The sequence below is a fragment of the Aegilops tauschii genome, chromosome 5 (assembly GCF_002575655.3).
Source record: "Aegilops tauschii subsp. strangulata cultivar AL8/78 chromosome 5, Aet v6.0, whole genome shotgun sequence".
Classification (NCBI taxonomy): Eukaryota; Viridiplantae; Streptophyta; class Magnoliopsida; order Poales; family Poaceae; genus Aegilops; species Aegilops tauschii.
Window position 1 is genome coordinate 107,899,663 of NC_053039.3, and position 16,399 is coordinate 107,916,061.

Consider the following 16,399-nt stretch of genomic DNA (forward strand, 5'->3'; position numbering starts at 1 on the left):
TCTTGTTACGATGATTTTCCACTTCACTCTGAAATTATATGAACTTTTCAAATGTTTCAGACTTCTGTTTCATTAAGTAGATATACCCATATCTACTCAAATCATCTGTGAAGGTCAGAAAATAATGATACCTGCTACGAGCCTCAATATTCATCGGACCACATACATCTGTATGTATGATTTCCAACAAATCTGTTGCTCTCTCCATAGTTCCGGAGAACGGCGTTTTAGTCATCTTGCCCATGAGGCACGGTTCGCAAGCATCAAGTGATTCATAATCAAGTGATTCCAAAATCCCATCAGTATGGAGTTTCTTCATGCGTTTTACACCAATATGACCTAAACGGCAGTGCCACAAATAAGTTGCACTATCATTATTAACTTTGCATCTTTTGGCTTCATTATTATGAATATGTGTATCACTACGATCGAGATCCAACAAACCATTTTATTGGGTGTATGACCATAGAAGGTTTTATTCATGTAAACAGAACAACAATTATTCTCTAATTTAAATGAATAAACGTATTGCAACAAACATGATCAAATCATATTCATGCTCAATGCAAACACCAAATAACACTTATTTAGTTTCAACACTAATCCCGAACGTATAGGGAGTGTGCGATGATGATCATATCAATCTTGGAACTACTTCCAACACATCGTCACCTCGCCTTTTACTAGTCTCTGTTTATTCTGCAACTCCCGTTTCGAGTTACTACTCTTAGCAACTGAACCAGTATCAAATGCTGAGGGGTTGCTATAAACACTAGTAAAGTACACATCAATAACATGTATATCCAATATATCTTTGTTCACTTTGCCATCCTTCTTATCCACCAAATACTTGGGGTAGTTCCGCTTCCAGTGACCAGTCCTTTTGCAGTAGAAGCACTTAGTCTCAGGCTTAGGCTTCTTCACTTGAGCAGCAACTTGCTTGCCATTCTTCTTGAAGTTCCCCTTCTTCCCTTTGCCCTTTTCTTGAAACTAGTGGTCTTGTCAACCATCAACACTTGATGTTTTTCTTGATTTCTACCTTCGTCGATTTCAGCATCACGAAGAGCTCGGGAATTACTTTCGTCATCCCTTGCATACTATAGTTCATCACGAAGTTCTACTAACTTGGTGATGGTGACTAGAGAATTCTGTCAATCACTATTTTATCTGGAAGATTAACTCCCACTTGATTCAAGCGATTGTAGTACCCAGACAATCTGAGCACATGCTCACTGCTTGAGCTATTCTCCTCCATATTTTAGCTATAGAACTTGTTGGAGACTTCATATCTCTCAACTCGGGTATTTGCTTGAAATATTAACTTCAACTCCTGGAACATCTCATATGGTCCATGACGTTCAAAACGTCTTTGAAGTCCCGATTCTAAGCCGTTAAGCATGGTGCACTAAACTATCAAGTAGTCATCATATTGAGCTAGCCAAACGTTCATAACGTCTGCATCTGCTCTTGCAATAGGTCTGTCACCTAGCGGTGCATCAAGGACATAATTCTTCTGTGAAGCAATGAGGATAATCCTCAGATCATGGATCCAATCCACATCATTTCTACTAACATCTTTCAACATAATTTTTCTCTAGGAACATATCAAAATAAACATAGGGAAGCAACAACGCGAGCTATTGATCTACAACATAATTTGCAAAATACTATCAGGACTAAGTTCATGATAAATTTAAGTTCAATTAATCATATTACTTAAGAACTCCCACTTAGATAGACATCCCTCTAATCCTCTAAGTGATCACGTGATCCATATCAACTAAACCATGTCCGATCATCACGTGAGATGGAGTAGTTTCAACGGTGAACATCACTATGTTGATCATATCTACTATATGATTCACGCTCGACCTTTCGGTCTCCGTGTTCCGAGGCCATATCTGTTATATATTAGGCTCGTCAAGTTTAACCTGAGTATTCCGCGTGTGCAACTGTTTTGCACCCGTTGTATTTGAACGTAGAGCCTATCACACCCGATCATCATGTGGTGTCTCAGCACGAAGAACTTTCGCAACGGTGCATACTCAGGGAGAACACTTATACTTTGATAATTTAGTGAGGGATCATCTTATAATGCTACCGCCAATCAAAGCAAGATAAGATGCATAAAAATATAAACATCACATGCAATCAATATAAGTGATATGATATGGCCATCATCATCTTGTGCTTGTGATCTCCATCTTCGAAGCACCGTCATGATCACCATCGTCACCGGCGCGACACCTTGATCTCCATCGTAGCATCGTTGTCGTCTCGCCAATCTTATGCTTCTACGACTATCGCTACCGCTTAGTGATAAAGTAAAGCATTACAGGGCGATTGCATTGCATACAATAAAGCGACAACCATATGGCTCCTGCCAGTTGCCGATAACTCGGTTACAAAACATGATCATCTCATACAATAAAATTTAGCATCATGTCTTGACCATATCACATCACAACATGCCCTGCAAAAACAAGTTAGACGTCCTCTACTTTGTTGTTGCAAGTTTTACGTGGCTGCTACGGGCTTAGCAAGAACCGTTCTTACCTACGCATCAAAACCACAATGATAGTTTGTCAAGTTGGTGTTGTTTTAACCTTCGCAAGGACCGGGCGTAGCCACACTCGGTTCAACTAAAGTGAGAGAGACAGACACCCGCCGGTCACCTTTAAGCAACGAGTGCTCGTAACGGTGAAACCAGTCTCGCGTAAGCGTACGCGTAATGTCGGTCCGGGCCACTTCATCTCACAATACCGCTAAACCAAAGTATGACATGCTGGTAACCAGTATGACATATATCACCCACAAATCCCTTGTGTTCTACTCGTGCATATGACATCTACGCATAAAACCAGGCTCTGATACCACTGTTGGGGAACGTAGTAATTTCAAAAAAATTCCTACGCACACGCAAGATCATGGTGATGCATAGCAACGAGAGGGGAGAGTGTTGTCCACGTACCCTCATAGACCGAAAGCGGAAGCGTTAATACAACGTGGTTGATGTAGTCGTACGTCTTCACGATCCGACCGATCAAGTACCGAACGCACGGCACCTCCGAGTTCAGCACACGTTCAGCTCGATGACGTCCCTCGAACTCCGATCCAGCCGAGTATTGAGGGAGAGTTTCGTCAGCACGACGGCGTGGTGACGATGATGATGTTCGACCGACGCAGGGCTTCGCCTAAGCACCGCTACGATATTATCGAGGTGTAATATGGTGGAGGGGGGCACTACACACGGCTAAGAGATCAATGATCAATTGTTGTGTCTATGGGGTGCCCCTGCCCCCGTATATAAAGGATTTAAGGGGGGAGGTGCGGCCAGCCTTCGGGCGCGCCAGGAGGAGTCCTACTCCCACCGGGACTAGGACTCCCCCCTTTTCCTAGTTGGATTAGGACTTGGGAGGGGGGAAAGAGGAGAGGGAGAAGAAGGAAGGGGGGCGCCACCCCCTTCTCCTTGTCCTATTCGGACTAGGGGGGAGGGGCGCGCGGCCCAGCCCTAGCCGCCTCTCCTCTCTTCCACCTAGGCCCACTAAGGCCCATTATGTTGCCGGGGGGTTCCGGTAACCTCCCGGTACTCCCGTAAAATCCCGATTTCACCCGGAACACTTCTGATATCCAAACATAGGCTTCCAATATATCAATCTTTATGTCTCAACCATTTCGAGACTCCTCGTCATGTCCGTGATCACATCCGGGACTCCGAACAACCTTCGGTACATCAAAACATATAAACTCATAATATAACTGTCATCGAAACGTTAAGCGTGCGGGAACCTACGGGTTCGAGAACTATGTAGACATGACCGAGACACGTCTCCGGTCAATAACCAATAGCGGAACCTGGATGCTCATATTGGCTCCCACATATTCTACGAAGATCTTTATCGGTCAGACCGCATAACAACATATGTTGTTCCCTTTGTCATCGGTATGTTAGTTGCCCGAGATTCGATCGTCGGTATCTCAATACCTAGTTCAATCTCGTTACCGGCAAGTCTCTTTACTCGTTCCGTAATACATCATCTCGCAACAAACTCATTAGTTGCAATGCTTGCAAGGCTTAAGTGATGTGCATTACCGAGAGGGCCCAGAGATACCTCTCCGACAATCGGAGTGACAAATCCTAATCTCGAAATACGCCAACCCAACAAGTACCTTCGGAGACACCTGTAGAGCACCTTTATAATCACCCAGTTACGTTGTGACGTTTGGTAGCACACAAAGTGTTCCTCCGGTAAACGGGAGTTGCATAATCTCATAGTCATAGGAACATGTATAAGTCATGAAGAAAGCAATAGCAACATATTAAACGATCGAGTGCTAAGCTAACGGAATGGGTCAAGTCAATCACATCATTCTCCTAATGATGTGATCCCGTTAATCAAATGACAACTCATGTCTATGGCTAGGAAACATAACCATCTTTGATCAACGAGCTAGTCAAGTAGAGGCATACTAGTGACACTATGTTTGTCTATGTATTCACACATGTATCAAGTTTCCGGTTAATACAATTCTAGCATGAATAATAAACATTTATCATGATATAAGGAAATAAATAATAACTTTATTATTGCCTCTAGGGCATATTTCCTTCAGTCCAATACATACATGGCTAGCTATGTTGGAGTATAATGTCCAGCCCTCTCCCATAGTTCGAATTTTTGGAGCAACTGACTGGAGCATGAAGTTAATATGGTATCCGATCCAAGAGGTCTTGAATTCAAGACCCTGCAAACGCAATATTAAATAAACTGATTTTGCGGTCTACATCGATCCCCCAGTAAACGCAATAATTAATTACGACCTGCTCCCGCTTTCGCTGCCAGGTGTTGGAGTAAAATTTCTAGCCCTCTCCTATAATTCGGACTTTTGAAGGTTGGAGCGTGAATTCAGGGCCAGTTTTTTTGGCAGCTTAAAAAATAAGCCACTCTCTCCCCAACTTTTTTCATAAGCCACCTCTATTGTTCATTGGGGCTTCTAAGCTAGTTATGGGATAACTAATTTAGAAGTCTCAACAAATTTAAAGGGCGGCTTATTTTTTAACCTGGGGAGAGGCAACTTAATTTTTAAGCCACCCAAAAAAACTGGCCCAGCTACTGTACTACACAGTGAGGAAAATCCAACTAAAAACTGCGAAACGCAACCAACAATACGGTACAGGCACCAGCGGGTAGTGATATAAGAAACCACACACATAACCGTGAACCAAACAAACCAGTTAAACTAATCTTTTTGGTTAGAAATAATCAATAGCTCCCTTCGAAAAGAAAGAAATAATCAGTACCTGGTGTCGGACTTACAAGTCATGATACGCAAACATGTGCATCTGGGCTAAGCCCATACATCTTTGCAAATACTACTAAGTTAAACTACGAAGGGATTCATTCGTAGTTTAACTTAGTAGTATTTGTTCCCTAAAACAAAAGAAAAAGAAAAACTGGCTAATTTCATTCAGGTAGCTCGATCCCTAGTCACTGGATTGACCATGACTTGCCGTTGATTTATCACTTATCTAAAAAATGTTTACGAATTCAAAAATATTCATGGGTTCAAAAAAATTCATGGATTGAAAAAAGTTCACAAATTCGAGAAAGTTCATGAGTTTAATAAAAGTTCATGGATTTCAAAACAGTTCACGAACTCGCAAAAGTTCACGAGTATAAAAAAATCACTCATTTGATAAAAGTTCATGCATTTGAAAAAGTTTGACGGAATTGAAAAAATGGTCACGTGTTTCCCGGATTTGAAACAAATTTTATGATCTTGAGGAAAACAAAATCACAAATTTAGAAAAAAAATGTTCACAGATTTTTAAAAATCATGGATTAAAAAAAATCACCAGCTCAAAAAAGTTCATGAGATCACAAAAATTCATGAATCTGAAAAAAGTCTGTGCATTTGAAAAAGTCCACGAGTTTGAAGAAAGTTTTGAATTAGAAAAAGGTTCATGCATTTTAAAAAGGGAAAAAAGGAAAAGGAAAAGAATAAGAAAGAAAAAACATTCGAAAATGAAGAAAGGGAAAAAACCCGCCCTGAAAGCTTATAGAAGCTTTCGAAAACCCGGCCCAAGGAAGCTTCTAGGAGCTTCCCAAAACAGGGAGTGAGATGGAGGTTCTAATTCGTGCTCATTACGGCCCATTTTAAATATATAGAGGGAAGGGGGCGTGCGCTATTTACCATTTGCCGTTTAAGAGGCGCCTGAAGCATCAAACAGGATCTGGGGTTCGAAAGACTAGTAGACAGCTCCACATTTTGGTCTTATATTACGAATGATAATAGATGGAGTACATAGTACCATTTAGAGACGTCTTCGGGTATTTGGCTTTCTAAAAACATGCCCTAAAATTGTACCAAACCATGAACGTTTCTCCTTTAATTGAATGAAGGGCTGATGTTAATGCATGTACTGTTTGTGTGTGTGTGTGAGAGAGAGAGAGAGAGAGGGGGGGAGAGAGAGAGAGTAAATACATGTACATGATTGGTACTTATTAGCCTTGCACACAATTATCAACACGACTTGTGTTTTGATTTTTTCTTGATTATTAACAATTTAGATATCTCAAATTGACTAGGGTGCACGGCGTTTTCCTCCACGAGAGACTTCTCAAGCGACTAGGTTTTTCCAACCTCTTACCGGTGTCGTCGCGGTTGGCCACGCCTTCTGTGGCCTTAGGGCCATGGAGGCGCGGTTGATCCCGGCGCTTGACGGTGCCAGGGTTCCTGCTCTGTTTTATGTGTTTTTTGAGTTTCTTAGGGGGTATGTTTATGCTCAGGAAGACGAGGCGATAGAGATTCCCTGAAGATGAAATAAGGTTCTCCACATCTAGCACCCATCCCGGTGGTGCGTTTAGCATCGTTGGAGGGCATGTGGAGGTGTGTTTCTGGCAGATATGGTGGGATTCAGTTAGTGTTTGCCTTCGGTGGATCTATTTGGATCTGGTGTTTGTTCGTTTGTGTTCCTGTCTCTACAGGTTGCATCCTTCCGAACTACGCTTCTCTTCATCGTCAATTGCCTTTGTTTTAGTGTGCTGGTTCTTTGGGGCTTAGCATGACGACTTCCCGATCGTCTAGTACAACAAAGTTTGCTTGACTTCGACGAAGGAGGGGCGATGACAGTGACATGCCTTCAGTTCGCTCCAGTGCTCTGGAGGCTACGTCTCCTCCAGCCTCTATGTCTTGTCGGTATATGGGCGACCTCGGCCCCGGCTGCCCGGATCTGCGCCCCTTCCAGTTCCTAGCATGTAGACATCGTCGGTCCTCGTCGCGCACTTTCATTGGCCCCCTTGCCCCGCCTCCTCCCCAAGCCCGGCAACCTCGCTGCCGCACGTCATGTCCAAGGCTCGAGTGTCCAGCGTGGCTCCCCTTCTTGGTTTTGGTTTTTTACCTACTTTGACCTTCGACTCCTGGTTTCTGATCCGGTGGCTATGGGATTGCAAAGACCCTGGCAGGGAGAAATTCTTGCTCGGCTTGCCGGTGCTGGCAGCAGCAACGCTCGCGAGAGTTGTCTCCTCCTTGGAGGTGTTGCCATGGCCTCTCTCTGAGCCCCCCTTTAGCACCAGGGGAAAACCTTGGTTTGATTCTTTAGATCGGATAGGGACGGTGCTCTGTGTCGTTGTCCTTCTTGATAGCGTTGTCTTGTGTGCTCAAGACATACCTGGTGTTAGACTAGTGGATGTAGGACGTCATGTAGGTTCAGACTGCCCTCAAGCTTGGGGTGTAGCTGTGTTGTTTGCATGTTCGGGTCGAGCACCTCTTGTCTGTCTGCACTGGGTACCGTGTTCACGCCACCTTGTATTCGTGCATGTGTGGTACTCCCTCCGTCCCATAATATAAGAGCGGTTTTTACACTACACCAGTGTCAAAAACGCTTTTATATTATGGCACCAAGGAGTACCTTACCTGTACGCATTCTCTTTTTTTCTATCAACGGAAAGATAGAAATGCTTTGCGTATTTGCGAAAAAGAAATGTACACTCTCTGAGTAGGGCATTTTGGAGACCGAGCTTCATGGAGCCCTTTATTTTGAATAATTCAAAATTCATAAATTTCAGTTCCAAAAAATTCTGAAAAAATACACATGTATGCAAGGATGTAAAGTGTATGTGTGAAAAATTTCAGGATGAAATACCTTGAATTGCGAGCTGTATAAAAAAACCAAAATCATGGACTTTATAGATGAACAGTACATATGCTAAAAGGCCCCAATTTGTCTTTTTTGTGTAGCTCGCATTTTAATGTATTACGACCTGAATTTGCACACGTGTACATTATGTATTTAGGTATATGTGTATTTATTTCCAGAATTTTTTGAAGCTGAAAAGTTTGAATTTTAAAGTTTTCAAATAAAGGCCTCCATGGAGCTCGGTCTTCCTTTGGCATTTTCGATACTCTCTGTTTGCCTTTGGTGGATCTGTTTGGACTTCGTTTGTTTTTAATCCTGATTTTTTTTAGCAATTTGTGCCGCTTACTGCGAGGCACGGTGCCTCGCCTGCAGGGCGCGGTTGTGGGCCTGCCCAGTAGGACGTGGCACGTCATGCTGGCATCACAAGAATTTACGTTTTTCCTCCTTTTACTTTTATTTTATATTTAAAACAAATGCATATATAGAAAACAATACTTAAGAAATTTAAAACACGAATTTGAATAAAATTTGACATAGTATAAAACATTAGTTAGCATAGTTTTAAAAAATGCTGATAACTTTCAGAAAAAAAGTTTGTGAATGAGAAAATGTTCGCATGTTTCAAACAAATTTAAGAAATTTTATAAAAGTTGTATACAGTGTAACAAAATTATTCTTGTCATAAAAATGTACGTTGCATTTTACGGAAATATTCCCGGGCTTCAAAAAATTCTGTCATTTAGTAAAAAGTTATATACAATGGAAAAAATGTTCCAGTGGGTTAAAAAAATGTGTATTTCCATTTAAAGCATTACATGGCATTTAAAAATAATTGCTTGTTTTCATAAAACGTCCATAAAATTTAAAAAATGTTTATACAATTTCAGTGGCCGCCACATGGCGCATTCACGGCGCTCCCTCTGGATTTTGATTGATTTATTTATTTATCTTGTTCGTGTTTTTAGGATATAGATGAGTTTTTTTATTTTTGGTTTTTGCCTATTTTTCTCTATGATTTGGAGAGTTTGTTTCAAGCACAGTTGTGCTTCTCGAAAAAATGTGCTTGCATGAGAAACACATATTTACTTCTCGTGGTAGCACAGATTTGCTTCCGCGAGAAGCACAGTTATGCTTCTCGAAAAAGGAAAGAATGTGTACTTTCACGAGAAGCACAAGTTTGCTTCCGCGAGAAACACAACTATACTTCTCGAAACAAATAATATATGCTCCCACGGGAAGTATAGATGTGCTTCCGCGAGAAGCACACTTGTGTTTTCTCAGGTAAAAAAAATGTACTTCTTGAAAAAGAAGTGAAAACCCGCAACCGTGCTTCTGGGCTCCGGTATTTTCTTCCGTTGTTTTGTTATCGGTGTTTTTGGTTACCGAATTTCTTAGATTTTGATTTTTTTACGTGATATTTTTTGTAGTTTTTTATTTTTCTGAAAAAAATTGTCGAAAGCGATTAACATGCGATCTAGTTTCGAAGATCTTGATGCGAGAAATCCAATGGTGAAACGGTTCGGAATTCGGTCGCACGATTCTAGAGATAAAATGTTTTGAATAAACGAATCTTAAAAAAGAAAAAAAAACACTCAGGTTGCGACAAGTGACACACATCACAGAAAGTTAGGTGACTCTTTGTAAGGGGTACCTCTTAACTAGTGATTTCATGACATATAGGCCTCGTGAAATATATGTCCAATACATATGATCTACGTACTGTCCTATGGGTCAAATCCAGGAAAATACATGAAGGAACCCGGATACATATGAACCCACATTGAAAACACATTTCTAAATACGAAAAATTCTGAAAAAAAGTTGCAACCATACATCTCCAAGTTCATGTATGCACACAAGTTTTGCGGGAAAATAGCTTCTTCTTTGGCATGTGCAAAACGTGCAAAACAAATGTGTCTTGAAACACTATTCAGAAGCATTGAGGTTTTTCATTTTTACGTAGACAAAGTAAAGAAGGCGTTTTTTCATAATACTTTGTGCCGCGCACATATAGTACGAACATGTACACATGAAATATTGTTTTGAATTTTTTAACAATTTAAAACCATTTAAAATGCATTTTTAACAAGCGGGTTCATATTCAGGAAGTGCCTTCTCCCAAATCCAGCTCAAACTGCCGAACACAACACAACCAACAAAGCAAATCCAGCTAGTACTTAATTTAGGCGCGTAGAAATAAGATCGGTACTTATATGTCGGACCAACAAGTCACGACACGCAAACATTTGCATTTGAGCTAAGCCCATACTACATCCATGCAAACACAGCTAGTTAAACTGCAAATCCGACACTAGTAAACACGACTGACGACGGTACAATCTACTGGTACCTCGTTGGAACACACACACAACAGATTAACCAGAAACAGCTGCAACATTATTCAACACTACTAAGCAGGTGCGGCAGCTAGCTAGGCGGGCAATGGATGGATCGATCTATGGGTTGTAGTAGACGATCTTGATCTCGGTGACGCCGTGGCAGTTGCCGCCGGGGACGGAGTGCTCGAAGCAGTGGTTGCCGCTGTTGCATCCGGCGGTGGGGCAGTGCCCCTGCAGCGGGCTGCCGTGCGGGGTGACGGAGACGCGGATGGGCATGTTGGCCTGGTCGGTGCTCACCTCGTAGTACGCCCCGCCGTCGTGGCCGATGTGGAACTTGGCCACGGCGGCGCCCTGCGCCGACACGCTCCCGGACCAGGAGCACACGTCGAACGACTCGTGCTTCCCGTTGGGGAGCAGCCAGCCGTTGGGGAAGAGGACCTTGCTGTCCGCCACCGCCGCGATACCCAGGTTCAGATCGTGGCCGCACAGGTTCTGCACCGTCACCTTGTGGCCGCCGCAGCCTTGACCGGCGGCAGACATGGCCGTCGCGGACAGAGTCACGAGCAGCAGGAGGGCAAGGGGCTTGGAGGCCGCCATTGAGTAGCTATCAGTATGGTGCTATGACTAGGGAATCGAGGAAGAAGAGGCTGGCACTGCTTTGGGGTGAGGTTTATGGCTCAGGTTTGCGGGGGTATTTATATGCAGAGAAGCTTCATTAGGGCTTTGGGAGGATGGTTCGGGATTGTAGCCGCGTCTGATATTCGCTACCTAGTCACTTAGTAGCTGTGATTAAAAAACTACACCAATCATGGTTACCACGACGAGGTAGAGACGCCGGTGTGGCACTGAGCCGTCTCGACTGGGACCGAGCTCGACGTTGCATGAGAAAATGTTTCCTCGCGTTCGTTGGCTCGTAGCCAGTGGCCGGCCTAGGGCAAAAGCCTGTTTCGTGTCTGCGTGACATGTGATGTTACTTTTGTTACTTTTTTGCTTTGGGTGGCACTGGTATCACATGGTTACTTTTGCTATGGGTACTACGTGGCCATCCAGTCGTGAGTGACTGGCAGTAAATTTGGCACTGGTGCCTTCACTACACCTCACGCGTGGGTGCTTATTTTTCTTATTCTCCCGTACTTTTAAACATATCGCAGAAATCACACCATTAGATTTAGTTCGTCCAACTGTGGAAAACGAACTGAAAAACTATGCGGAGCGACACAGGTAGAGCGGACAGCAGCCGGCCGAAATCACTGTTCTAACCTTTAGCGATCTTTGTCACAAACTAAACTCGATAGGAAAGTATTTCACGATCTGACCCTCTTAGCAACGTCGCAGCCCGCGGCGTTTATGCCCGACATAGAAACGCCAAGCCATGGAGCGTTTCCGCGCCACAAAGACACGCCGAGCAGGCTCGCGTTTCAGCCCTGGCCCACGGTCAGCCCGAGCGCGTGTTGCTCGATGACGTGGCAGGTCTGAAACGCCATGAGCCATGGCGTTGCTGCGGCTGGAACGCCAGAGACCATGGCGTTGCTGGCCTGAATTAATTAATGCACGCGGGGCCACGGGTGGGACCCAGCCCACTCGCAGCCTCGGGTCGGGCAGTTCTTCCTTAGCCGCAAGAGAAGAACTGACGGTCGCGCCTCTCTCCTTCTTCACCAAATCCCTCCCAAATCCTCTGTTTTGACCATCAAAACGAGTAGATCAGACCATCCCCGAGTTGCTTGAGGTATTCTCCTCCCAATCCTCCATTTTTTCAGTCAAGATTGGCTATCGTAGATACATTTTTTCAAACATGGTTGAACCCTTAGATGGGTTGTTTGTGATTTGTTTGATGAATATTTGGGTTTGATTATGTTTAGAAAGAAGATATACTATTTGTGTTGAAGTATTCTTAGTGAACTTGTGTAATATTGGATTTAGAGATAAACCATTATTTTGGATTAGGTTGAATCCTAAGATTATTTGTTCATAATTACTTGTAATAAGTTCTTTGGGATAAACTTGGTTGAAAAGAATTGGTGTTGGTAATGTGGTTGTGGATTTGTAGTAGTTTCTCAAACGATTCTGTATGCAATGTGGTCATAATTTTAAGCATATGTCATAACAAATCCATTCACCTTATTTTGTAGGATGTTTGGGCCGGATAAATACCCTGGCCTTGATGATTATTACGAGAAGAAGCATCGTGTTGTGCTAGTGGAAAGAGGGGAGGTAATTATGCATCTACATTGTTTGATTTCCATATTGTGACAAATTGAGAGAAGTATCAGAATTGTGCATTTGTTTTTTAGGTTCCTCCAATACTTCGGTTGAGGGGCCACAACCCGCGTGAATCTCTGAAATATGACCGTCGCTACGAGCCTTGTTTTAGAAGAATGGATCTTCTTCAGTTTGTGCTCAACTTTAAAGGGACACCATCATGGCTGAACTTGACGGCCATTACCGCCCTTACGGACCGTTGGAGGCCAGCGACACACTCTTTTCACCTTGCTCTTGGTGAGATGACTTTGGAGGATATTGCGATGATCTCTAGGCTTCCGATCAAGGGCAGGGCTCTTACCGCAAGGTGAAGTCTGAGGGGTGGTGACAATGGGTTGCAAGATTGGTTGGTGTTGAACCTCCCCCGTGGATTCATGAAACAAAGAAGGATCCTAGGCCATCCGGTGTGTTGTTCTCGTGGCTACAAGAACATTTTTATGAGTGCCCAGAGGATGCTAGTCTGACTGTTGTGGAGAGGTACGCCAGGGTTTACTTATGGAATCTTTTGGCCCAAGTGGTGTTTCCGGATGGCACGGGGGACACAGCCTCATGGATGTTCTTGGACCCTCTTCGTGACTCGGATGTAAGTGGAGTTGGGGGTCGGCTGCACTAGCCTTCTTGTACTGTCAGGTAATGCTTACTATGATGCACTTTCGTTATATGAAATAGATGTTTGCATGTGATCGTTTAAGGTTTGTACAAATGTGCAGTTGGACGAAGCATGTATGAGGAGTAAGCCGAAATCTTGTCTAGGTGGTTTCGTTTGGCCCTACAGATTTAGATGTGGGAGTGTATCCCTGTAGGCTGTAACGTCAATATTGCTCCGGAAGAACCTTGGGAGTGGCCTTTTAATGGGGATGAGGAGCGGTACCCCACTATCGCATACACATGGGCAAATGTCCAAGTGTCGAGTATCGTCGCCATGGGGCGGTACAAGGCATACATAAGCGAGCTTGACATGCTGAGTTATAATCAGGTAATTATCCAAATGCTTTGTCATCATTCCTAATATTTTTTTTGTGTATGGGCGAGTGACATGTTGTGATCTAGGTCAATTGGAGGCCGTACATGGTACTTAAGCAGTTCCTTTGAGCAATATGTGCCTTTGTGACAAACATCTTTGGCGTGTGTGGTGCCCCTTGATATGCTTTCTTGCGGTCGAGTGACATCTTCCACATCGTGTTTCAAAGCAATTTGGAGTACAACAACGCACCCCGCTGGACTACGCTGAGACAAGTGTGCTACTACATAGGTGAGAGTTTTTGTACCACTTGACCAATGTCTAACACGAAAAAATGAAACTGATGTATTCTTCTCATGCTTTGTAGGACGAGCCGGCAAAACAACAAGAATGTCACGAGCTGGGAGGATCACCACCTTATGTGGGTGGACATGTGAAATGCTTAGAGGAATGCTCGAGTTGAAAATGATCGTCAGGGCACCGGCGGCGGGGCCATCAGCGTCGACGGGCGGGAGGCGGGCGGGCGGGAGTCGGCTGGTCGCGCGGAAGACAATTGAGCGGTAGTTGGGCAGTTGGCGGGCGGTTGCGTCTTTTCTCTCATATGGTGGAGATGCAAATTTGCATCGCGAGGTGTTGCAGTTTACATCTCCAGAAGGCAAAGATGTAATATATTTTTTACATCTACATCATCTGTTGGAGAGGTGTTTTTGGACATCGGATATGCGAAATGTAGTTATTTTTGCATATACCAATAGATGCTCTAATCAACTATGCTCTCCCGCTCCATGCACAAATGAACCTCACACCTTCCCCATTAATATTGCAAAACACCGTCGAATCACCAGGGAAATTATTCCCACAGCCACTGAATCAGCGAGTATCTCCAACACCACCTAGGATGAAGATCAACCTCCCAGCCTCCGCCCTTTCGCCGTACTCCAATTGCATGGATTTACCAGTTCCATCTGTACTGCAGAATACAGTACGTAGGTGGCGCCATACAACTTTTAAAAATGTACTGTTGATCGACACTGTGTAAGACGAGCGTGCAGATCTGTGCACTGCAATGCCTGTAGCCTGACTGCCCTGGAGCCGAGCAGGTCGGCACCCGCACGCATAGGGCACCGGAACGTGAGGACACGGCCTAGTGCAGGGCAGAGGCAGGCCCAGCGGCACCTTTTGTTTAATCGAATCTCCGCCGACTAGTTTCTTTCAGAGGTAGTACGTGTACCCCGGCCCAACGCTTCGTGCTTGGGAAATGTCTGCCTTTTGACAACTTTAAATCCATGCAATGGAGTGCATCGGCCATCCGTGAATGATGGGATGCAAAATATTACTTCATCCGGCTTAAAATAATCAAAACTTTAAACTAAGGTTAGTTTAAAACTACGTTACTTATTAGTACTAGATAGGAGGGAGTAGTACTTCTAGACTTGTTTGTAGACAAATTCATATAGGTATAGGTATAGGTGGGATTTTCCTTCTGGATAAACTACTTCCAGTTTGTGTTCGGATTCGGGGGGTGTCTGGTTCAGGGACTTTTTAGGCTCAGAGACTAGAAAAAATCTCTAAAAAGTCCCTAGGAACCAAACGGGAGGGACTTTTTCTACAGGGACTAGAAAAAGACTCTACTAGAGAATCTTTTTTGATTAGTCCCTGGGATTAGAAAAAGTCCTAGGACTTCTGAACCAAACACCCCCTCATTCCCTCTGTAGCTGCAAACACATAAGGTACATACGTTAGCGCCTGTTTGGTTTCAAATAAGTCACCAACTTATAAGTCGAAAAGTGAAAAAAGTGACTTATTTTACCAAACAGACCCAACTTATAAGTCACCCCAACTTATAAGTCATAAGTTGCTCCACCCTAACTTAAAACTTATAAGTCACCCCCTTTTGCGTGGGTCCCATTACCTTTACATAAAAAAACAAGATGAAAAGGTGTGGTCAGGTGACTTATAAGTCAGGTCACAACCAAACAGGCGTGACTTATAAGTCACTGGTTTTAAGTCATCTGACTTATAAGTCAGGTGACTTATTGGAACCAAACAAGCCCTTAGGACAATCCATACATTACCTCACAATATATAGTTCTACAGTGTTACTTAACTTAGGAGTGTGAGATTAATTAACACTTACTATATGTGTCAAGCGCGCCATTGCAAGTTGGTTAATTATCAAAGACCGAAGAAGATGAGTTGAAGTTGCACCAGTGCAGATTGGGTCCTCGCACCACGGACAGGGCTAAAACTCCTATCGCAAAGACAATTTTCTGGCGACGGTGTGCATAGGGGTGCGTCGCATACGATAGAGGATAGTATGCGACATGTCGGTTTATCGCACACATTACACCTGATAGCAAAAGTGTGTAAAGGAGCGAGGTTTTTAAATTTGGCATATTTCCCCCCTAAAGCATAGCACAAGAAGAACTAGAGGGAGGGAGCACATGTGTCAGAAAAAGAGAGAGAGAAAACCGGACGAGAGAAGCGGTGTGAGACAGAAAGAAAACCGAGAAGGGAAAAGTGATGCGGGGCGGAATTTTTTTGAGGGAGACGCATTGCGGGGCAAAAAAAAGCAAAGTGGGTAGAAAAATAGTGAGGGAAATACTCCCTCTTTTTCAAAACATAAGGTGTATTAGTCTTTTAAGAAATAAAAAATGTGTATGTTTGACCAGGTTTTAGAAAAAGAATACCAATATCTAC

General features: G+C 43.5%; 1 protein-coding gene across 1 annotated transcript; it reads right to left on the bottom strand.

The window, feature by feature from the left end:
• Positions 1-10,349: 10,349 nt before the first annotated feature.
• Positions 10,350-11,160, bottom strand: LOC109779831 (uncharacterized). The gene has a single exon (XM_020338453.4). The coding sequence runs from the start codon at positions 11,074-11,076 to the stop codon at positions 10,597-10,599; it is 480 nt and encodes a 159-aa protein (XP_020194042.1). The 5' UTR covers positions 11,077-11,160; the 3' UTR covers positions 10,350-10,596.
• Positions 11,161-16,399: the final 5,239 nt, after the last annotated feature.